Below are 24755 nucleotides of genomic sequence, written 5' to 3'. Positions count from 1 at the left end.
GTAAGTAGCACAAAGGAGGCAAACAAGCCGCCATACCTTCTCAGTTAAAAGACAGTTAGAACATTAACCTCAAAAACATGCAGCCATTCACAAACGAGAGAGTGGATGAAGTGCGATGGTACGAATTTTTGGGAAGGGACACCATCTCCTTAGAATCCACAGTTCTGTTGGAAAATTGTTTATCTATTATTAATATAATCTTAGATGTTAAGACACTTAATGAGTAGATATAAAAGTATTGCCTTATTTTTTCCAGTTTATTTTGTGCATTTGACAGCCCCACATCACTCATCACTGTTTGTGTGGGTCTTTCACAGAGCAACTGAGGAGAGAAAGATTTTTAAAATAAGAATAGGAAAATATAAACTGCCAAACCACAAAAATTGGTAGGGGGATTGCAGGGGTAGGTATAACACCTGAAACGACTTCACACAATTTAAGTGACTAGTTTTCAAGTTGGGTCCTTTTAATCTAACTTTGTCAAGAACCATTTATGTTAGTATATAAACGATTTATGTTAGTATATAAACGATTAATAATAAATAATAATAATAATCCTAAACCTGAGAGGTCCCTGTAATTGCTACAGTACATTTGTTCTTACTTGGAGAGTAAGTCACTTTAACAATTGCATCATTGCCTTATTGTGCCAAATGGAAAGAAAAAACAAAAACTATATAACAGTGCTTCTGATGGCTATGCTGTGCCTCGACAGCTGGCTGCATCATTTCATCCAATGATCTTCAGCACTTCACTAGGCAGAGTGAAACTCAAAGGTCTCACCGTTGAGTTCACCATGGTCCCACCAAGTCCACCAATACCGTGCATAATTAATTACACTCCTCTCGATTTCAGCGTAGGCACTCAGTAGCAAAGGCAGTAAAAACACAAGGTGCTGACCATGCCTCCAGTCCTTCATTCTGGAGCTGCCTTTGTCCTCCATTTACTCCTGTCTCCCTAGACCCCTGATGTTGGCATCTTTCCTTAGACAATAAAAAGGACCAATTTCTCTCCCACCACTATCAAAACCCCTCTGACAGGAAGTCATCAAGGGATACATGCTTGGGGACAGGCTGAAGAGGGATAGTACATTTAAAATTAATTTTGAAAAAGCAAAAGGAGAATTTCCTTCCCTCGGTCAAGTTACTGCTAAAGAACCATATTCATAACAGTTTCTCTATACCTTTAATTTTCAACGCTGGCCTGGGGACTTTGGATTTTGCTGCATTTGGTGGCTATCCTACTAAAGTCATCAAGTTAATAAGGCATGTAGGATGCAATTTCAATCACACAGCTGAGTGCTTCAGTCAAGAGACCTACTTGATTGCTAACCCTCAAAAGAATTCTGGAATTGACTAAAGGAACCCTCTCTTCACCACATTTTCATTCATCAGGGCTGTCAGACCACAAAATGACTAGGTCAAGCAAGTATCTATAGCCTAGAGTGTTTCAGTTAGATCTGTAGCATACCCAGCAGTAGTAGATCAGCATGGTATTTTTTTGTTTTTAAACTGCCATTTATCATGGTATATTAAATACATTGTCTTAAAAGATGCTCAAATACTACACACACTTGTGTATAAACTGAGAAATAATGATTGGGTGGTTGTTTAAACTGATGATTGGTTTAAAACGAATAGCAATCATCATTTGCACCACATAGTTCTAGGTCAAGGTTTTTCAAAATTCGGGTCATGACCCAGTACTGGGTCACAGCATGTAAGGCACTGGATCGCTCTGGTCAGCACCACCAACCAGGACGTTAGAAGTCCCATTGGCCGTGCTGCCCAGGTAGAGGCAGGCTAGTGCCTACCTGTTCTGACACCATGCTGCGACCTAGAAGCAGTCAGCAGCGGGTCCGGCTTCTAGGCAGGGGGGCCATGGGGCTCTGCGCGCTTCCCCAGCCCCAAGCACCAGCTCTGCACTCCCATTGGCTGGTTCCTGTCAAATGGGAGCTGGCAGGGGTGTCTACAGGCGAGAGCCACATGGAGCTGCTTGTGTGCCTCCTCCTGGGATCTGGACCTGCTGCTGGCCGCTTCTAGGGCACAGCGTGGTCCACGGTGCCAGGACAGGCAGGAAGCCTGCCTCTGCACCCCGGCTGCACCACTGACCGGGAGCCACCGGAGGTAAGTCCGTGCTCCAACCCCCTGCCCTGGCCCTGAGACCCTCCCCCCACCCCCAAATTCCCTTGTTGGCTAGTGACTAACGTTTTGAAAGAGTTTAATTGTATTATTTTAAAACTCTCTGGTTTAGTCTGATATTAAAGATAATATTACCACGTATTGATCGGATTTAGAAAAAGGAATAAATATCGGGGGACAAAAAAATAAGGAAACAAAAATGCTTAACAAAACACTTTAAAAGATCATTTTAAATACAAACTTTGGTGAGGAAGGTGAAACTAATGAAGCAGAAGATTAAAAAAGAATCCACCTTGACATTTTCAAAGCCATTAAATCAGCCTTAGCAATATAGCCCATTCTCTGACTTCCATGACATTCAAGTGTGAGGGTCTCTAGGGCATGTCTGATGTACTCAGGATGGTCCTGTCCTTCTGTGGAATACTTGAGATGTATGGGTATGTGTGAGGAGCCCCCTGGCCTTCAGAAAGCACACCTACCAATAATGTGTATCATCAGTAATCTGGATTACCGTAGTGCCTTGGAGCCCCAGTCTCTGATTCCACCCTCACTACACTAGAAACTGTACAAACACACAACACCTTCTTTCAATAAAAGTGTGTCTACTTTGCACTTTTTCATGGAAACAAATGTGATTGCATTCCTGCAGTATCAAACAGGAGTTCCTGGCTCGCAACAGGCTAATCTTGGATCTGCCACAGGCTTCCACTCAGACTTGGAGTAAACCACTTCTCTCTGGATTTGACTCCAATTCCATTTAAAAAAGGTAGAATGTTTCCAACAATTAGCACTCTGGAAAACTGTTGGTTACTAACGAAGGAAGAATTTCTGGCAGTGAAGGGCTGAAGCTGAGGGCTGGTTATAGGAGAAATTCAGAACTGTCAGCCAATGACTGAGCCTGACAGTCTCTGTATCAATTAAGCAGGATGAACAGGATAGTCCATGAGGTCCCTATCCTCTCCTCAGTCAATTTCCTCACACCTTTTAAGGTCAGGCTTGACAAAGCCCTGGCTGGGATGATTTAGTTGGGGATTGGTCCTGCTTTGAGCAGGGGGTTGGACTAGATGACCTCCTGAGGTCCCTTCCAACCCTGATATTCTATGATTCTATAATCAGGGCTGATTCCCCACTCTGGCACTTCGAGTGCAGAAGGTGGGGGCCCGCAAGGACTTTAAAAATTAATACTGACCACTACAGACTTGTATTAAACTTGCAAGGTTACAGCTTTTCTCTGACCTTGGATGGGTACATGCTGTACACCCAAAAGGTTTTTCCCTTTGAAAACCCAGGAAGGAGCACTTGGGAATTCCTTCCTGTAGGATACCCTCAAGCCCTTTCACTCCCCCTCCGAGGAAGAGCTGAGAAAGAAAAACAAGGGAAATTAGCTGTTGCCATTAGCTAATTAAACATGTGCACAAACCTCTTAGACACAAAAATTCAATTCTGTTCTTAAAAAGTTAATAAAAACTAATAAACATTTGGAAATTTAGGCTTTTTGCTAGATTTAAAAAACAAAAAAAAAACAATTACAAGGATTAAGCATCAAGAATAGCTCTCTTGAGGTCGAGCTTAAAGGTTACAAGCAAGACAAAAAGTACCTGGCTGTGACGAAGCGGGACTGTTCTTAATGTTTCCTCTGAATATTGTGAGGGTGCCTCAGTTTCCCCATGGCAGTTCTTAAGTATCTAGGTGGTGGGATAAGAGTGTATGATTGTTGCAGAGCCCTAGAGGGCAGGTGTGTGCAGGGGTCTGTACAGAGAGAATAGCCAATACCCTGTTTCCTGGCAACTGATGTCCTGAGCCCTTCCCCGCTGCAAGGTGAGAGCTAAAGTTTGTTGGAGAACAAAGGAATCAGGTGACCTCCTGGCCCGGGAAAGGGACAAAGCCCAGAGGAGGAGAAGCTGGAGATAGTTTCAGTTTGGGGCTGGCTAGGGACGAGGAGTGAAGTGCAGACGTGGTTGTCTGGCTCCCTGCCCCCCAGAATGGACCCAGCTGAGGGGTCCTGTTCTCTGCACCTAGAAGCTCTGTGTTAGACCATGTTTCTGTCGTCTAATAAACCTCTGTTTTACTGGCTGCCTGAGAGTCATGTCTGACTGTGGAGTTGGGGTGCAGGACCCTCTGGCTCCCCAGGACCCCGCCTGGGCGGACTCGCTGTGGGAAGTGCACAGAGGGGCAGAGGATGCTGAATGCTCCGAGGTCAGACCCAGGAAGGTGGAAGCTGTGTGAGCTGTGTGTCCTGAAGACAGGCTGCTCACAGAAAGGAGACTTCCCCAGAGTCCTGACTGGCTTCATGGGGAGCAGTGCGTTATCACAGAGGAAACCACAAGCCATAACGAAATAAAAGGAATAAACCTAATTGCCTCTTCCTCAACATTTCCTGATCTACTTACATATTTGGGGTTTTTAAATGAATAGTTTCTAGGTATGAGACGGAGGATTTTTTTCATACCTGGCCGAAGCTCTTACAGCATAGCTGCTCTGATACCTTCTCTCTGGGAGAACAAGGGACAGACAAAAGGGGAGTCTTGTTTCAATTTTAACAAGTTCTAGCCTTCCCACTGCCTCTTTTGGCCATGTGCTCACTCACTTCCTTTTACCTATGCATAGCAGTAAGACTTTTAATCCTTTACAGGTAAAGCAAGTAGAGAACAGTTACTAAGAGGATTTTATAGCTAACTGGCTGGCTGGGTCCATAAAAGGGAGCCACCTCCCCCACCACCCCTTCATTTATCACATCTCTCTTCCATGACCAGCTGCTATGGCAATACTGTGATTTGGGACTCTCAAGATATGCATTGTTAAACCCTTCTATCATCAGGATGTAGCTCTTCGCCCCCTAGCCACCTTGTTTGTTGTTTCCTTTTGGTCTCTCTTCATAGGAATATGGGCTCTTTGGAGCAGAAACATGGCTTCTTTTGTATTTGTACACACCTAGCACACTGTAAACTACTAGAAACAAAAACACACTATACTACCATATCAGATATCAGGAGAATGGGAACCTTGGGAATGATGCTTTTGAAACCAACTGGGTTTAGAACATCAGAGGGATCAAGGGTTGAAGATACAGAAAGCTTCCTTCAGATTAGAGCAGATCTAGACCATGCCAGCAAAGTGATAAACTGATTGCATCAAACCAGTAATCCAGATTTGATCCATTACCATTTCAGTCATCCATCACACATCTTGTCATCAGGGATTTAGTGGGGATGATCCTGTATGATATAAGGACGACTGCAAAGAGGACAGGACAGGCTGCTTAGACCTATCAAGTCCAGCCAGAGAGTCTCCGTGCCAAGAATGATGGGGATTTCCCTCCCTGGTTTGAACAGGAAAGTCAGTCAAACTCAGTGGCTTCAGTCAGTTGCTAAGCAAATTATTTAAGTTTAGTCAGTGTCACAGACCAAGGATATCTACCTTCCATAGGTATATCTCAGGAACCTAGAACGCTGTTGTGTAAGTCCCAATATAAATATGTTTTGCAAAAAGCAGGTCCATAAACTAACTGCTCAAGTTCTCCTTTTGGACTGGTTTTATTTCTGATCAAGACACAGATGTCTATTTGTTTTTTCTAATGATTAATTCCAACAGTACTTCCCTCCCCACCCCCCTTTTACTTGTAGCTGATAACTCATTTTCAGAACATTCTTCAGTAGGTTTTATTCCAAAAACACTAAAGTTTCAAGAATGCCCAGGTTTGGAATAGCTGGAGAACTGCTGGGGAGATCAATGACAGATTCATGCCAATCAACATAGGTTTATGTAAAACAGATCTTACCAAGCCGATGATACCGTTTTTTGAGAAGATTACAAACTTTGTTGATAAAGAGAATAGCGCTGATGTTATATGGTTAGGTGTCTGAAAGCATTTGACTTGCTACCCCACAACAGTTTGATTAAAAAATTAGAATGATATAACATGGCACATTCAATGGATTAACTGGTTAACTGATAGGCCACAAAATGTAATTGAAAATGGGGAATCAGCAATGGGTGTGTGTCTAGTTGGATCAATTTTTGACCCTATGCTATTTAACATTATCAGGTGACTTGGAACAAAGCATAAACTACTGATAAAGTCTGCATAGGATACAAAAATTGGGGGAATGGTAAATAAGGAAGAGGTCACTAATAGAGGGCAATCTGGATTGCTTGGTAAACCGGGGGCAAAGAATATATGTTTTAATACAACTAAACGTAAATGTATACATTCAGGAAAAAAATTTAGGCAAGACTCTGGGAAGTAGTGACTCTGAAAAAAAAATTGGGGGTCATGGTGGATAATCAGCTGACTGTGAGATGCTATGGCCAAAAGAGTGAATGTCATCCCTGAATGCATGAACAGGGGAACCTCGAGGAGTCAAGTAGGAGCAGAGAGGTTATTTTACCTCTGTACATGGCGCTGGTGAGACCACTGCTGTAATTCTGTGGCCATTTCTGACAACCACAATTAGAGAGAGAAGGACATTGATAAACTGGAGAGGGTTCAGAGAGGAGCCACAAGAATGATTAAAGGTTTACAAAACCTGCCTTATAGTGGTAAACTGAATAGATTGAGCTCCCTGAGAAATAGTTAAGGAGTGACTTGATCACAGTCTAAATACCTACATGGGGAACAAATAGTTAATAATGGGCTCTTCCATCCAGCAGAGAAAGGTATAAAACACAATGCAGTGGCTGGAAGTTGAAGCTAGACAAATTCAGACTGGAAATAAAGAATAATTTTTTAATAGTGAGTGTACTTTTCTAGCCATTAAAGCCAAGCCAACCATGCTTATGAGCAGAATTTACTCCCCACAGATGTGATCACAACACTATTTGAATGTTACTAACACACAGACAATTTAATACTTACAAAGAGGAGATAAGACTGGGGGGATAAGGGATGAGCTCCAAGTTTGGGTAATAGAATAAGGGATTTTTCCACCTTTCGGTTGTCAGTTTGTATCTGTCCCACGTTGTACTGAGCCCATGAGATGATGGTTCAGTATACTGCATGAAATGAGTTGGAGTTCTCAATCCAGCAACGACTGAACAGCTCTCGGGATCACAAAATCACCGATGAAGTGAGCTGTAGCTCACGAAAGCTCATGCTCAAATAAATTGGTTAGTCTCTAAGGTGCCACAAGTACTCCTTTTCTTTTTGCAAAATCACTACCAGAGTTGCTAGTAATTGGTATGCTTGACTCACCACAATTTAAGTAGCTAGACCCAGGTTTGAATGGGCATGACAAATTAAAATTTTCCAAGCCACATTTGCAATATTGTCCAGGCAGCATACCTACATTCTGTGCTGCTTTTAGCTACAGTCTCCAAACCATCAACTCAGCCCCATCCACAAATGCTAACATTCCTTCAATTAGACTGCTAGAAGTGGAAACTAAAGTACTCTTGATCACTTACAAATAGATCAAGCAGAAGTATTGGGCCTTAAGTTTCTGTACTCACTTAATCCTGGCATTTCGGCCAAGAGAAGAGCCAAACTGCCTAAACAGAGGCCATGCCAAAATTCAGAACTATGCACAGGACTTGTTACTGCTACCACAAAGCAAACAGAATGTTTAGAACGCCCCCCCCCCTTTTTTTTTTTTTTAAACTTAGAGGGACACAATCAACTTGAAACTACTCTTTTTAATTAACTAAATTACAAGTACAGGCAGTCCTTGGACTTAACAACACAGTTGGTTCCTGAAAATTGCGTCATAAGTCGAAACGTCGTAACACGGATCCGCAATCCACTCCATTGCGGGACCGAGCATCGTAAAGTCAAAACCAATTGTTGTAAGTTGAATCAGGGTGTCAATTCAGAAACATCGTAAGTGCCGTTTGTCATAAGTTGAAAGTCAAAGCCGAGAACTGCCTGTAATAGACCTGCTCCCTATGTCCCCCTGCCAATGTTTGTGATTTTACAGTCATTTTCCTACTGAAGATTTCCAATGTTGCCATGTAAAAAAGCCCATACAAACACTAACTCAAAAAAATAATTAAGCTGACTATACATAGAGTGCTGTTAAGTGCATAAAACAAAGAACTGAGCACATGTTCTCCTAGTCTTGAAGACAGTATACTTCTAAAAATATCCTAACAGTAGGTAAAAAGGGAGACCTCATCAAAATGAGGCTACACTGTACTAGGCATTGTGCAGGCACAGAATCAAAGCTGGTCCCCAAACCGAAAGTTTTGTTTTTTTTTGTTTGTTTTTTTTAACTTAAGAGACAGGGGTGCAAAAATTGGGTTTTTTTGTTTTTGGGTATTTTATACACAGGAGAAGGGCAGGCAATAAGACTAGTGACATAGGCCAGCTAGCGCACAACATGATGGTTTCTTATTCATTTGAAAAGAACTGTGTTTTGTTGGGAGACCAATTGTCTTTTAATTGTCTATTGCCTATTTTTTTCTTCCTTTGGCTAGTCTCAATTAAAAAAAAAAAAAAAGAAAAAAAAAAAAGAAAACACAACACACCACACATAGGAAGAGTTCCAGGTTACCCAGTTTTCCTCCCAGCAGTGCCCTTCCCCAGGTTCAATCACTGCTGTTGCCACTTCCCTCCCCGTAAATACCCATTTCAGATTGTGACATATACCCAAATGCAAGATGCAAAGATCCAGATGACAGTGGAACCAACTGTATTGTGTGTGTTCTACTCCCCCAGAGCAAAGAAAACTAACACCCTCTTTTCAGAGCTGCCCTGATGTCAAAGAATGTGGTATGGAAACCTCACAACTGAGGCTTCAGAAAACCCCCAAACTTGCTATAAATACCACTTCCCTCCCCCTCTACATTCAAAGCTGAAGACTCTTTTGGAGTTTGCCACCATCTGGGTTTCTGTTTACAGCTGTGGTCACAGCAGAAGCACAGGAGAAACGACGGGATGCTGCCAAAGCAAGCTTGGTCCAAAACTTAGGGTTGTAAACATACAGTTTGCTCACAAGAGACTGTTTTTTTTATTGTTTGTTTAATTCCAAAAGGCAGCTGTTGATTTTAAGACTAACTCAGGAGCCCTGCAGCTCAAACACCACAACACTGAATCCAAAAGCAAAACCCACTCTCAACAAGAGCGACACTGACTTTTGTCCAACTCGGAGAAATGCAAGAAAGGAAAGAGCGTACGTAGTGAGTAACAAGTCAACTGGATCAGTTTTGGTCTTACCAGTTTCAGTCATCTACCGTGTTAACAGCACAAGGGATTTGTTTACAATCATTTCACAAATGACAACAGTCCTCAAGGACTTCCTCCCCAAATCACAGAAGCAGCACCACTAGTAGCCAACATTAGTATATGGAGTAGCCCTACTTTAAGGCTTTGAGTGTTGGGCTGGAACCAATATATATATGGTATCTCCCAGCTGTCCCATGGGAAAAGTGATTGTGACATTATTGACATGGACTGTGATTGTATAGATCCTTGTTGTAACCAAGGTCCTATAGCTGCACCAAATCTTGTACAAAGGAGGTCAAGTAAGGAGTCTATGGAAAGGATGTAATTTGCTGGTTATGATTAAGCTGTCTGTCTGTGTGTATCATTTTTGTATTTGAAGTTATGAATATTGGCTATGTACTTGTATCTCAATGTATTTGATTCTAAGTAGCATCAGTGAAGCATTTGGTCAGCTTCTTGAGAAAGGACTATTCTAAGTAAGTGCCCAATCAAGAAACACTTGACAGACAATGGACTTTGGGAGACACCAATCCACATCTGAGCTTTCCTGGGAACTTTCAAACTGGTATGTAAACAATGGCATCGGCCTGCAAAAAGCTGAATATTCACGGACATGTGACTTGCCCAGGTGTCTACAAACTCCATCTTGTTGCTGTGATTTTGCACAGAAGAACAGAGGGGTTTCCGCCCACAAGAGAGAATATAAAAGGCCCTGGAAGCCCCCTCCATTTGGTCTTCAGCTGGCTCAAAAGATGGCCTCTCCACCCCAAAGAGATGCCTGAAAGAAACTGGAACACAGGACTGTAACTACAGGGGCTTGGGGGGGGGGGTGAGTGACTGCTGGACCCAGGCCATAAACCACAACACTGGTCTGAAAAGGATTGGGCCCAGACTAGGAAGGAGTCTAGTCTGTGAAAGAAGCTTATTGGTACATCTCTGAGGGTGAGATTTACCTGTATTCAGTTTCCTACTGTATTAGGCTTTGACTTGCGTGTTTTGTTTTATTTTGCTTGGTAACTTACTTTGTTCTGTCTGTTATTACTTGGAACCACTTAAATCTTACTTTTTAATACTAGATAAAAATCACTTTTGTTATTAACCCAGAGTAGGTAATCAAACAGCTGTGCATCTCTCTCTATCAGTGTTATAGAGGACGGACAATTTATGAGTTTACCCTGTATAAGCTTTATACAGAGTAAAATGGATTCATTTGGGGTTTAGGCTCCCAGAAAGACTGAATACTGGGTGCTGGGAAAGTCCCTGTTAACTGAGAAGACCCTGGGCTAAGTGAATTTTAGTTTCTGTGAACTGCAAGGGGACATGGACCAACCTCTTGGTCTGTGCTGTAGACGACTGGTGTGTCCAGCTCAGCAAGACAGAAGTGGAGGGAAGCCTTCTCTGGTGTGTGTGTGTGGGGGTGTTCTCAGTGGTATCCCAGCCCATCTAGTGACAGTCTTGAGGGAGTTTCTGTGACCAAACCCAGCACAGTGATGACTTACATCGCCCACATCTTAAAGGCCAATAGTCTGCAAGCCTCACTAAATTCGTACTAGCTCTCACTGCATCTACTTAGGGTCTTGTCTACACTAGAAGAATTAGGACCTATAAATTCACTCCAATGCAGTTCTGTTAGTGGTTGCAACAGCAGAAATTCTAGTTTAGGCAGGCTTTGGGTGTTTTTAACCACTATTGTCCAACTCTACTCTGCACAGAGTTGTATGCCGCCTCCTCCTCCACTGGTACTGGTAGCACCAGTGGTGAATTACAGGTCCTAATATTGCCAGTACAAGTGCAGCTTTATGAGGATTCAGTGAGCATCTACTGCAAACAGAAATATCACACTGAAAATGCATCTGAAACAGGAAGGCTCAATGTCTTTGAAATAGAAAATGAAAATGTTGAAAGGAGCTTTTTTGTTGGCATTTGACAGTGTCCTGTTTTGTCTGAGTTATTAACTCAATCACCAACGAAGTATCACTGTGCCTTAAGGTTTTCATTTAGCTAGTTAAGTAGACAGCTGTAGTGCAGATGTAGTAAAAAAAGAAAATGCTGTCAAAGTATTTTCATTCAGTTAATGCTGCACTGAGAATATGCATTACAGTCAGACAGGAGATGGAAATTCTCTGGCATGTGTTAGAGAAAGAGTTGTTGAAAGTATGAAATATACAATTCCCTGGGGATAAATTTGTGAGCAAGCATGTTTAACAAAATGAATACAGTAGCAAGATATCAAAATCAGGGATCCTTTTTATACATGACTATATAGCATTAAGAAAAGGAGTACTTGTGGCACCTTAGAGACTAACCAATTTATTTGAGCATCCGATGAAGCGAGCTGTAGCTCACGAAAGCTCATGCTCAAATAAATTGGTTAGTCTCTAAGGTGCCACAAGTTCTCCTTTTCTTTTTGCAAAGACAGACTAACACGGCTGTTACTCTGAAACCTGTCATATAGCATTAAGAGATGCTCATTTCTAGAGCTGATGATTCCAATGGAATTTTAAAGCTGAGTTTGTTTTTCCTTGTGTTCAGGGCTAATCGAACGTGCTTTGACCACAGTATTTCAAACACCCTACACAACCAGATAAGAATGTTTATTTATGAAGCAAGGGTGGGGGGGGCAGAGGGGAAGGAGGAGAAATGTTATAGAAACCAGTTTGACAGGATTCCCAAGAGGTAAACAAATACTCAGTTGTTCCCAAAAACTACTGAAAAAAGAGAATACAATGCTGTCTAAGGAAATTCAGGGGTCCATTTACAAATAGGAAGCACCGTGGCAATATGGAAAAGGAAAACCTATACCACAGACATTCCTAAACAGGATAGGGGGAGGATAGTATTCAGTTACCTACTTCTTAAAAGTAAGATGAGCTACCAGTTTTCTGCAGATTTATTCTCCTGTGCTAGATGGAAAGGACAACAGGCCTGGATTCCACTTCTAACAGCACTAACTGGTGCCATAATGGCTACTAAAACAGAACTAGAACAGAGTGTACGACACCTCAGATAGGAAACATGAAATCCTGAACTCAGGACCTAGTAAGAAGGAATGGCTTTTCAAGTTTTTCTTTTTTTTTTTTTAATTGTATTCTAAGTATGTGAGGGTTGGAACCATCTGACTGACAGGAAGCAAGGAAATCTAGTGCCATTACAAAACTCTATGGGTAGACGATGTCAGACTTATTTCTTACCATTTTAGTTCTCTCAGAGCCCTCAGCTTCTGGGGAACAGAGACCAAAACGTACTTTAGGCACTTTCAGCAAACAAATGAAACAAGACAAACTTGCTCCCACCAGCAAATGTGCTCGACACCAAACCAGCTGCTACCATCTTCTTCCCAAACCTACAAGGAGATTTCATGCCATGCAGCATAAAATAGACACAATCAGGTAACAACTGCTTCTTCATACTCTGCTGTTGAGAAGGGGGGGAGGGTGGTATAGAGAAGAAGAGCTCACTGCTTACCAGCTTAGATACTAAAATGGATGTAAATCAAAGCCATCTGCCCCAAGACACATTGCTACAAATCAACCTAAAGATATATTCCTCATTAAAAGGAAAAATAAAGAACAAACAGAGACTGGAAGCATTTGAGAACTCTGTTTAATTGAAAAATATTAGCATTGTGAACCGGCCTGAGGGACTAGAAGGAAAGGATGCAGCTGGATTTTCTTGGAAATTGGCTGCCAAAGATTTTGAAACAAAAGACGAGAATGACCAGATAAATGTTGAAAGATTTTTTTTTTAAATCCATGTTAGAAGACCAACAGCTGGAAGCACATGATTATCGTCATCAACAGGAATTAAGGCAGTCACTTCACCTAACACACACAAGAAATATAATATTTTCCCCCCGAATGTTATGCTGTTGAGCTACAGACTCAGGCTGACTCACACAGTCTCAGAAGAAAAAAAAAAAAATTGAAAAAGATCTGGATGTGCACACCAAGCAGCAGCAGATGACTCTTCTACCCACAAACTGTGGGTTGCAGTTACCAGGAAGTCATTTGTTCTGTGACATGAAGTCAGCTGGGAGGACAAACACTTATTTAAGAGCACAAAAGGAATCTCAGCATCCAATGAACGGCAAATAATTTTACTGTCTTGATTTTAAGTGTGGAAAGGATTATTATGTATGCAATTGGTTGTTTAGCTGTGTAAGGATATAAGCAACTTTGAAAGCAATCTTAATATGACATACTTCTAACTATGAACCATTTCTTGCAGATGAGAATCGTTGTACAAAAAAGTATTTTTGATTATAGTGAATAAAATACCTCCCAAGATGACCCCGCTGCCCTTTAATTAGAGAATTTATTAGACAATAGTACTGTTCTTCTAGGCTTATTCCATTGGGGAAGGAAACTTTTCCCAAATATCCACTTTATTTTATAGAGGATATTATCCTGTAGGTATGGAAAAAGTTAAATATATCTTTTACAGTAGAACCTCATAATTACGAATACTAGAGTTACGAACTGACCGGTCAACCACACACCTCATTTGGAACTGGAAGTACACAATCAGGCAGCAGCACAGACCGGGGGGAGAGGGGAGGACAGTACTGTGTTAAACGTAAACTACTAAAAAAAAAAAGGGGGGGGGGGGTTTAAAATTTTTTGACAAGGTAAGGAAACTGTTTTGATGTTCGTTTCATTTAAATTAAGACGGTTAAAAGCAGCATTTTTCTTCTGCATAGGAAAGTTTCAAAGCTATATGAAGTCAATGTTCAGTGGTATACTTTTGAAAGAACCACCATAACATTTTGTTCAGAGTTACAAACAACGTCCATTCCCGATGGGTTCGTAACTATGAGGTTTTACTGTAGTTGTAAAATTGCTGCTAGTAGAGTGTCTCTTTAAGCACTTTCCTAGCTCAGAGACTGAAAAACACAGGGTTACATCTTAACGAGGAAATCAAAGCCTAAGAATTGATGACTGGTTTGAAGCTAACTCAAGTTCTAGTAAACTACACCTGACAGCATAGAAAAGATCACTGCCTCAAAAAGCAGCTGGCCTAGACTCTCACCACACACTTGTCCCCTCAAACTCTGCTCTGAAACAAAAAACCAAAAGCCACAAGCCTTGATTAAGACTTAAAATCAAATCAGTATCTTCAAGCATTCTCTGATACCATTCCAACGAGAGATCAACAGAGCTCCAAGATGGAGCGTTTGCATTATATAGAAAGCTGCAGTTTGGCATTATCAATGCGAGTCTTAAGATTTTCTGTCAGTAATTTGGAATTTTTTCCTTGTAATAACCTTTCCAAATACTTTCTCTCTCTTTTCTTTAATCCATATTTTGGCCACCACCAGATAGAGAAGCAAAGCTAAAGCAGTTTGAATCAGACACCCATCTACCCATATTAGGCATTTCTAATGTAGCCATCACCATATAATCAAGGCCTGAAGAAACATTCTGCCCTGAGCAAAGGAACAAAAAAGGCATTTAAAAAGGGTAGGGAACTTGGGCCTGATTCTGCGCCTTTAAAGTCAATAGTTTTGCCACCGACTTTGGGGGAACACAGGATCAAGAATAAATCTGAAAAGATACACTTTCTCTCCCCCCAGACCATTCCCAGATTTCAACTAGTGTAGTTATAATCTGAAAAGGGACTCTAGAAGTGGCAACATGAGCACCTATGTTTCTTCCAGCTCATCAAGTCAACAGCAAGTTTCTTCAGTGTACAAGTAAACAGATTTTTCTATTTGCCAGCCCCACAAACATGACTAACTGATCTGCAGGCCAAAATTATTAAACATTTATATGGGGTAGCACCTAAAACCATAAATCAGACTGGGACCCACTATGCTAGGCACTGTACAGACATAAGGACAGTCCCTACCTCAAAGGACCCCAGTTTTCTAAGCTCCAAATCAACTGAAACTGGCTCCTAAATAAGCCAAAAATAGACTTGTCAGCCCACCCCCCTGAAGAGCTTATTAAGGCTCATGGGAGCCCCTCAGAAGTCCCCCAAAGGGTCCATGGATCCCCAGTGAGCATAAGGCTGGCAGACAGTGGAGGCCCTTACCACAACCCACAAGCACAGCCAATGGTTATATTGCCCCCCCCCATATCACTGCAGGAGCTAAGCACCCCTCAAAGTTTAGCGAATTTATCCTCAACACCCCGGAGAGGTAGAGAAGTACCCCCCCAAACATTTTACAGAAAAGGAAAATTGATGCACAGAGAAGTTAAGTGAGTTGGCCAATGCCTCACAGGGAGTTTGTGGCAGAGCCAGGAATTGAAATCTGTCTGTCAAGTTCCTGGACAAGGACTTGGGAGATGAAATACAGACAGACAATCTGTCCTCTGCACATTCACCAAAAAGGGCAGAGTTCTCTATGCCAGTCTCAGACAGACCGACCGACCTTTCTTGCTGCCCAGCCCATGTTTTCCAGGCCCCTTGGTCCCCACCTTCCCCTTCTCTGCACAGCAGAAATCCAGGGCCAAATGCCAATTCCCCACCAGTTACTGAATTCCCCCAACAGAGAGGTCCAAGACCCCCACATCCCTTCAATATTCCTCATTTCTCACTGCACAACTCTGTCCCCTCCCAAACACTACTGAGTTTATCTACCCCACAACCTTGGAAAGTAGGGAAATAGATCATTTCAGGGAGGGGGGTGAAGGGGCGAAGGCATCCAGACATCTTAAGACAAAAATTAGTGGCAATCTTCAAAAATTCTGGTTTAAATTGACTTGCCAACTGCATATATAAAAGTCTGACAGAGTACCTGGGTTCTGACCATCACTTGTTCATTTCTTTAACCAGAGGGAACCTCTTTTTCCTGCAGTTCCTTTCCTTATTCATGCACTGAGAGAGATGTTTTTGATACTATACACTTCTCCACCTGCTTTGTTCATTTTGAAAAGTGATGCTTTTAAAGTTAAAAAAAATTCCCCATATTCCTAATACATATATTCCATAATGAGAATCTTTTAATAAGGCCTCTCTCATTTCAAAAGATAAAGTGACTTTCATTTTCAGCTAGCTGGCAATAACCATAACTTCTCATGATATAATTTGGATATTTGTTGGAGTATTCCACCTCTGAAGTGCTTTTCCTGCCACAGGAGAGAGAGATCCATGTCTGTTGGAGTTCCTCTACATAGAATGTTTTATTAATAATGATGTAATGCCTGTTGAAGGGGGGAAAAAAGCAGACTAACCACTATGGTAGATTTTCGGCCAAACCAGCTGAATGTTTGAGACAGCTGAATCATTAAAGTTAATGGAAGATTTGTCACTGACAAAAGAATAAGAGGGAAAGTGAAGTTTTGTATCACCCGCACACTTCATTTAGCAGTTCAGAGGCAACATAGGCATTGTGCATCTGCCTCTCTCTCTCACACACACAAAACATGTTTCTCACTGGAATTCTAGTTCCATTCCCAAAAAGCAAACACCAAAAATGAACCACCATTTAAACCTTTGAAAGTTGTTGTAGTGGCAGTACAGATGGAAGAAATGTAAGTGTCATTCACATTTAGATGGTGTAAGAATCCACTTGTTTTCATATACTTCAGACAGAAATATTAGCTCGTTATGTAACTAGAACTCTCCCTTCACAAAGTCAGACAGAGAAGTTTGCAGAATTAAGGTTCACCCACAGATTTTTATATATTCCCCCTAAGTTAGATTCTGGGGGCACTGATTTAAATCTAAATATAATAAGTGAAATCAGAGACAAATACAAGTGTATCATCAGTGATTCCAGAGGAACCTTAATCAAGAAGTCATAAGTCTGACTATACCTTATGCACCTATCTAGCATATAAAACGACCTATAAGTCTTGAAATAAGATGTTTTACTCTGATGGAATAACAAAAAAGAATGAATGTTTGTTGCAGTCCATGTTCTCCATTTCACAAACTAATGTAAGCTGCGCAGTGGATATAAAGAAATGTGAACTGGAGAATACAGAGTGACACCACACCCAGGTGCAATTTCACCAGGAACATTACCTTCTATTCTGGTATTCTATTCTGGTATTCTATTCATGACAAGAGATATTGACAAAGTGGAGGAAGTTCAGAGAACAGCATCCAGAACTGATTAAATGGACTGGAGGAAAGATGAAAAGTACTAAATATGCAAAGCTTGACTAAGCAACAGCTCACGTGGAAGTAGAAGAGAAGCAATATGGTTACCCAAGAAATATCTGAAGGATGTAAACATCAAGGGCTCGGGTAGATTATAACAAGAGGATCTAACTAGGAGTGACGGGATATATTATAAGCTCATTATCAGGAAGAAGAAAAAAAATACACACAGTAAGATGGGTTAGGATGCAGGCCACTCCCAAGAGAAAGCAAAGAAGCCCTATTGCTTGGCACATTTAAAACTAGACTAGACAAACTGTAGGGGCTAATCTTTCATTTAACCTAGATGGATAGATTACATTGTGTAACAGGCCTTTTCCCATCTCTATTTTTTCTTATTCTATTCAGAGGGAGAAGCCTCCAACCAGTAATCTTTTGGATCAAAAATAAGATTTTTAATTTTTTTTCAACTCATATATATAAAACAAAACTTGTCAGAATACAAAGTTCCTACTCCACTTTGCTGCAACGATTTACACGGGTTACATTGTGCATTGCATAAAAGCCTTTTCCGAGTTTTTAAATTTGTTGGTATTTGATTAGCATCCCCTTGTTTTTGTATAGTGAGAGAACATAGGAACATCCAATTAACCTTCTCTATACCATTCATTTTATATAACTATTACATCCCCTCTTATTTATTTCCTCTCTAAACTCAAGTTTTAAGCTGTTTAATCTCTCCCCATAATAAAGTCTTTCCATGCCTCTAAACTTAAGCATCACCCATTGTGGACCCATTTTATTTCTCTGTATCTTTTTTGAAATACGGTGAATGAATACAGTATTCCATGTGAAAGCATGTTGTTGATTTATGTAATAGCATTATAATAATAATCAGTATTTTTCTCTCCCATTCTTTATCTTAACTTTTTTTTTTAAAAGACACAAACACAATTTTTATTTTTTTAAAATAAAGCTGTACCAGGTTTTTAAACCATAAACACATAAGAAACTTAGAAATGTCCAGAGTGTATGACTAGTTCAATTATTCCTTTAAATGTGTATTGCCTTGCTTTTGATATCAGTTTCATCTGACATCGTGCTATCCAGTCACACTGTTCCTCTAGAGTTCTTGCAGTGTCCTCCAGCCTGCACTATCCTAATCAATGGTGTCATTGTCAGTTGTTGCCATCACACAGTTCATCCTTTTTTAAAGTCATTAAAAGATACCTCTCATTGTACAGATCCCCTGCACTATAATACATTTCAGCGTTGTCACTGATCAAGCTCACCCAGAAGGAACAAAGCAGGATGTTCAGATTTTAAGGTGAGGTTGGGGGGACGGGGGGCTGATAGACCTAAAAAAGAAAACTTGTAAACTGAGCATGTTTGATCTAGGATCACAAGACAGAATTAAAATAGAACCCTGCATCCTGTCTCATGTTTGAAACTTTATCATTTTTGAAAAGACCACACCAAGTGTTAGGGATGTTAGTTACTTAAAATGTGTAAAGCACTTTGAGATTCTTTAATTTCTCTAGCATCATCTATTCATAGTGCTATTTATTACTGTCTGATCAGTGCACTAGCTTACACTGAGGCAGTAACTAACATCCCTAACACTTGGTGTTATTCCCATTTTACAGATAGGAAAACGGAGGCAGGCTAGGAAAGGATGGGAGAGTTGAGCAAGGTGATACAGTAACAACTCTTCATCTTAAATGAATTTGTAATTAAGCTTAAACTGAATTGCACTGTTAGTAAGTGCAAAAAATACATATATATTTGTTGCACATAATCTATATGCCCTTATGTTCTATTGATTTGGATTGCTTAGTATAGGAAGACTGTCATGCGATTATATATATAGTTGAACAAGTTAAGATTGCTAGGCTCCATTTTAATTTTCATCCCCAAGACTACGCAAGATAACAACAAAAAAGTTGTGAGCAACCTGTAATGTTAATGGGTTTACCAAGTATATTACCAAAACTGAGGACCAAGTTTGGAAGGAGGGACTGTCTGCACCCTGTTGTAGGAATTATATTGTCTCTGGAAAGAGACAAGATAGAGAGTACACACCTGAGGGCAAGGAATTCCAAATCCCTCCTCCTTTTACTGTGGGCTTGAGTGTTTCATAATTTTATGCCACTTTGTCCAAAACATTTGCTACTACCTATTAGAATTACATTATGAAATGTTTACTGTAAACATTTTTAAATGAAGTTCACTGTATTTAAGTTCTGGCAGTATTTTGCCTTAGTTATGCATTCACAGGGTGAGTGTTTATATTTCCTTATAAGAATATGTTAAGCAAAGAAACCTCCAGACTCATTTCTGAAGTAGCCCGCTGGAAGAGTTTAATCAAAATTCTGCAGTTTGCAAGGGGAAGGAAGAGAGAGCACTACAGCTTCTACTATAGTATTCCACAGATTTCCATTAAGATGTGGTTTACAATTTATACTTCCAAGTACAATCTAAATACGTGTGTAGAAACATAATGCCACAACTAGAGGTTAGGATTCTGGCTTGTCCCTTGCTCTTGTACTAAGCAGAGCAGCGGATGGGGCAACTGGAAGAGCACATGGCTCTTCAGCAAACCCTCCCACCAACCCAAGAGTTTTGGAGAGAGAGTTATCCAAGCCTGGAGCTGAGGTAGGGAGGACAACAAAACAGAGTAATTCATTCTCTGAAGTGGAGGTCTTGTTACTACTTTATCCTTTGGGGGCTGTAAGAGGCTATGAAATTTTCAAATAGATGACTTAAGCCTAGGAAAGCAAACGCTCCTTCCTATGAAGCTACATAGAAGTGTTGTTTTGTTTATAACTTTCCTTCGTCTTTGTCATTCCTATTATGCTACCTATTTAGGCATGTAACAAGTTGGTAACATACTTACACTATCCCTTATCCCAGCATATCAGACTTGAGTTCACCTTCCCTTTTGTGACTTACAAGAAAAAGGACACGTTGGCTTGCTGCTGCTTTTATATGGATATTTTTCTAAAAACAATGGGTTTTTCTTAAATTAGAGAACAAGATTATAGACAGCTTCTCTCCTGCAGAAGTTCAAGATACTGTGTGCTGTTTCACAGCAAATTATATCTTTATGTATCAGGTCTGTACAGAAGACCAGATAAATCTCCTCACTGGATAAACACTCTATTTAAGATACATGCACGCTCAAAAATGCGATGTCATTTTGAATATAGTTTTAGGTTTATGTAGGTATCAATACGAACCAAAACTGGAGATAGCAACCAACTAATTTCTTCCTCCTTGTAGGAAACCTCAGCTGTTAATTCACATTTTGGGTCATATCAGGTGGCTTCGTATTACACCATACCACATTTGATCTGCTACAAAGGGATATATCAAAATCCAAACTCACCATGGTACAATACAACAGAAACAAGAAAGAGGCTTAAAAAAAAAGTTGTACCCATCAAAAACTGAGCTAATACCTACTATTGTGTTTAACATAATCAGGCAAATATACAGAAAATAGTGTCCACAAACACCAGCAAATGGCGTAAGTTGAGCTGAGTTTGTAACACTTCATTAGCAAACATGTGCTTGACCTTTAGCTCATTTTGATTTGTTTTCTTTGAGACAAATAGTAAAAAGTAGGTAAAGCAATGCTTCAAATGGACCAATCTCATTTCTAACAAGCAAGTGTTCAAAACTCCCAGTTGTCAAATTTTACTTTACTTTCCTCAGGAAGGTGCCTTATATGATACACATGCAAGTGTTTACTAATTGCCACAATTCTGAGGTGTATCAAGCTTATCAAGGCCCCATTGTACACACTCTTTACCTAAATACTTGGTTTATATGAATAATCTGAAGAAGTTGGCCTGGATAAGCAAAGAAGTCTAAAATGCAATGACAGGGTTCATAAATTAATGCATCAACAAATTGTCTTTCACAGAGCTGGGAGCCCACTCACTCAGAAATTCTGCAAGTGAAGAGGAGTATGAGTATATTACAGGTCCTCTCAATAATAACTAACTGTTTAAATCCATCAGGCTGAGAGATCAAGCTACTGAAGACAGATGCAAAGTAAGAAGGACCTACAAACCCATAACTAGCAAACAAAAGGACCTGGAGTTGTAAGCTTTCATTTGTTTTCCCCATCAAAACATAAGAGAAGTTACCAGAAATCATAGGAAATGTGAGTGGCAATTGAAGACATTTTAAAAATAAGGGTATCAGTCTGTGTCTAAAATTCACATGAAATTAGAACAGCAGCTAATTTGACATAGGATACCATGTGCTACAATACTTAAGCACAATAGGAGGAGCTCAGCACTGTGCAAGTGTAATGCTGGCTTTTGTCAATTTATTGACCCCCCCTTAGAGTTAGGATACTGATCAAAGTCAACAGGAGCTTTGCCCAAGTCAGGACTACAGAAGAGGGTCCTCAGGCAGACGGTTAACATTATTATAAATACACTGCTGGAAAACACATATTGAAAGTTCATTATAGGAAATGTAATACTGAAGTCTTACAGTACATAAGACTTACAATACGTATACACCATTTTTATGCACAAAAGAGAAACATACCTGAACAACAAATCAGAGTGTACCTTAGGAGTGAAAAGAGTAACCATTCACGGGCACCTCGGCCTACATGAAATACAGATGATAAATTAATATTACCTGTTCTGCACCATAGACTGTAGCAAACTGAACAAACTCCTCTATCTGCACAAAGCCATCCCCATCTCTGTCTAGGGCATCAAATACAGCTCGGAGACGGGGCTCATCTTCTTGACAACCTGGAGAGTCATTAGTTATGGAATCAGGCTGGGCAAACTCCGGGGACTGGCTCAGGTTGCTAGAGGAATGGAAAGCCGGGAAGAGGTCCATCTCTTTGTCAATCTGGGAGAAATCCTGGGTACTTAAGGAAAGCATCTCCTGGCAGCTTTGGGATATATAGTCTTCTGGCTCTTTAGTCCAAGGGGAAGTTGGAGTGAGTCCTTCAGAGTGGCTCTCCTCCTGGGAGGTCTCCATTCCTAAGTAAAACTCCCCTTCTGCTTGCAGGCTTTCGCTGCTTTCAGGAAAGCTTTCTCCCGTGTTTGAGTTCTCTGGACTTAGCCCAGCACTCCTAAATTGTAAATCCCGAAGAGGTGAAGAAACAGCCTGGTCCAGAACGAGAGAGAAGAACTGCTCTCCCAAGTCTGTGATCTGAGCAGAGGCCAGTGCACCCTGCACCACAGAAAGGTTTAAATCAAAATCACTCTGGGGGCAACCATGACGATTATCACCTGCACCTGACTCTTGTACCAGGTGGCTGATTGGGTCTGTCGTGTCTTGGTCCAAGAGGCCGTTCTCCGGCTTTTCCATGCGGTATAAATACTCAATGGGCCCATCTGAGAACAGCGTAGGATCCAGCCCTGATAGCTTCATCTCTCCCAAAACCTGCTCTAGCACTGCTGGCCCACTCTCCCTCTCCTGTAAAGAGGGTCCCAGGAATAAAGGGGCGTCCGGGGGCGTCTCTCTGGGGACCAGCACCAGGTCGGGGCTAGGCAGCTGCCCTCTCTGCTCCATGATGAGATACCTCCCATTCTGCTCGGCAAACAGAGTCAGCAGCGATGCCCGCTCCGATTTGCTCCCTGGGTCTGAGAGAGTCATTAACAAATCCGGCTCCATTTTCATCAGAAAAAAAATAAAGGATTTAATACAAACTACAGCGGCTGTTCAGACCCTCCTGGACACAAAGGGCTGGGTTTGTGAGCAATCACTGCCCTGCCGTCTCCCCGCGGCAGAGCTCGGGTCTCCCGGAGAGCCCACCACAGATCCGCTGCATTGCTGCTGCTCCTTGGAGCCTCCTCTGCAAACGGGAGATGCGCTGCTGCCATTTGCCTGCATCCATCTTCTCCATCCCTCCGGCGTCACATCCCAGGAGGCGGCGGCGGCGGCGGGGCAGCGGCTAAAGGGACCCCCGTGGGGAGGAAAAGGCAATCGCAGCCGCGCACGAATCGAAGGCGCCTCGGTAGCTGTCCGACAAAGCCTGCAGCCCGGGCTCAGCCCGCACCCCGAGGCTGCCCCCGCCAAAGAACCGGCGGCGCCCCTCGCAAAGGATGGTGCTGCTAAGCCACGAGCTCACAGGGCATCTGCTACTCCGACGCCCCCGGGCTAACGGGGGTCGGGGCGGGCTGTGCTGCGGCACCGGGCTGTGCTCCCGGCCCTGCTTGTGGCCCCGAGAGCAGACTGCGCCCTTCGAGCTACTCCGGGAGCTGGGCTCCCTCGGCGGCCGCGGAGAGTGTGGGGCGCCCTGGGGGTCCTGCTCCCCGGCTCCGAGGGCTCCCGCCTGCGGCTGGCTGCAGCCTCTGCTCTGGCAGCCGGCTGGGCGGGCCGATCTCCGCGCTGGCCGGCCTGGCTCCGCCTGCAGCCCGGGGAGGGCTTTGTGTCGCCGGCCTCAGGCTCCTCCCGCGCCCGGCGACAGGGGCGGAACCGCGTCCGCCTCTGAGCTGGGCTCTGCTGGTGTGGGGAGCTGTGTGTCCCCCCACGGGGCTCCGGCGTGGGGGTGTTGTGTTGTGTGGCTGTGCAACCCCCGGGGGCTCTGGGGTGGGGGGAGCTCTGTGTGTGTGTGTGTGCGCGCGCGCGCGGGCCCCCCTCCGGCTCTGGGGTGGGGGGTAGCTGCGCGTGTGTGTGTGTGTGTTTGTGCCGCCCCCACTCCAGAGGCCGGGAGAGGACGGACGCCCGGACACACACAGCTACCCTCCCCCCCCCGCCCACCCCACAGCCCGGGGCGGGGCGGCGGGACACAGAAACACACCGTGTGTCTGTGCCGCCCCCTCCCCGTTTCGGGGGGGGAGCTTTGTGTGTATCTGTGCCGCTCCCCGCGTCCGTCCGTCCCGTCCCGTCCCCGGCTCTGGGGTGACGGGGAACTGTGTGTGTGTGTCTGTGCCGCGCCTCCCCTGGCTGAGATTATTTTTGATGGTTTCTCCCAAGCCTGAGGAGGCGGGTCGGTGGCGCCGTGAAACAAACCCGCCGCCCGCCCGTTTAACACCAACACTGCCCGTTGGCCGTGAATCGCAGAATCCAGTCCCACCCTGCCTAGCCGCCGCAGTAACTACAGCGATGATGTCATTCCCCCGCCATTCTCCTCCCCCCTCCCAACCAGGGCACGGCGCAAGGAGCTTCCGATACGACCCGGCTCCGCCGGTGCAGCGGCGCTGGTGCGCTTGCGCGTGGCCGCAGGAGGGAACAGTTAAAGGGGCCAGCAGCCTCCGCCCAGCCCCGTGCTGCGCTCTGCAGAGCGGCGCGCGCAGTACGGGGCGCACGGAGACCGCGCTTCGCCGGTGCGCTGGCTGGCACCGAGCAGCCCGCAGCGCGTCCGCTGGGCAGCACGGGCTGGAGGCGACCTGCCCGCAGCTCCCGCTCTCTGATGCTGAACA

General features: G+C 43.0%; 1 protein-coding gene across 5 annotated transcripts in view; it reads right to left on the bottom strand.

Annotated features, from left to right (window-relative positions):
- Positions 1-24080, bottom strand: part of RAB11FIP3 (RAB11 family interacting protein 3) — a 170547-nt gene extending 146467 nt beyond the window's left edge. The window contains exon 1 of one of the 5 annotated variants that reach the window (XM_073362848.2): positions 22012-24080. In XM_073362848.2, coding sequence (XP_073218949.1) covers positions 22012-23010 — 999 coding nt within the window. In that variant the 5' untranslated portion in view covers positions 23011-24080. The remainder of the gene's footprint in view (positions 1-22011) is intronic. The other 4 variants (XM_073362853.2, XM_073362851.2, XM_073362852.2 and 1 more) reach the window with 4 other exon arrangements.
- Between the last annotated feature and the right edge of the window lie 675 nt (positions 24081-24755).

This window comes from Lepidochelys kempii, chromosome 10 (assembly GCF_965140285.1).
Source record: "Lepidochelys kempii isolate rLepKem1 chromosome 10, rLepKem1.hap1, whole genome shotgun sequence".
NCBI lineage: Eukaryota > Metazoa > Chordata > Testudines > Cheloniidae > Lepidochelys > Lepidochelys kempii.
The sequence above is the reverse complement of the archived record's forward strand: the minus strand, read 5'-3'. Positions and strand labels throughout refer to the sequence as shown.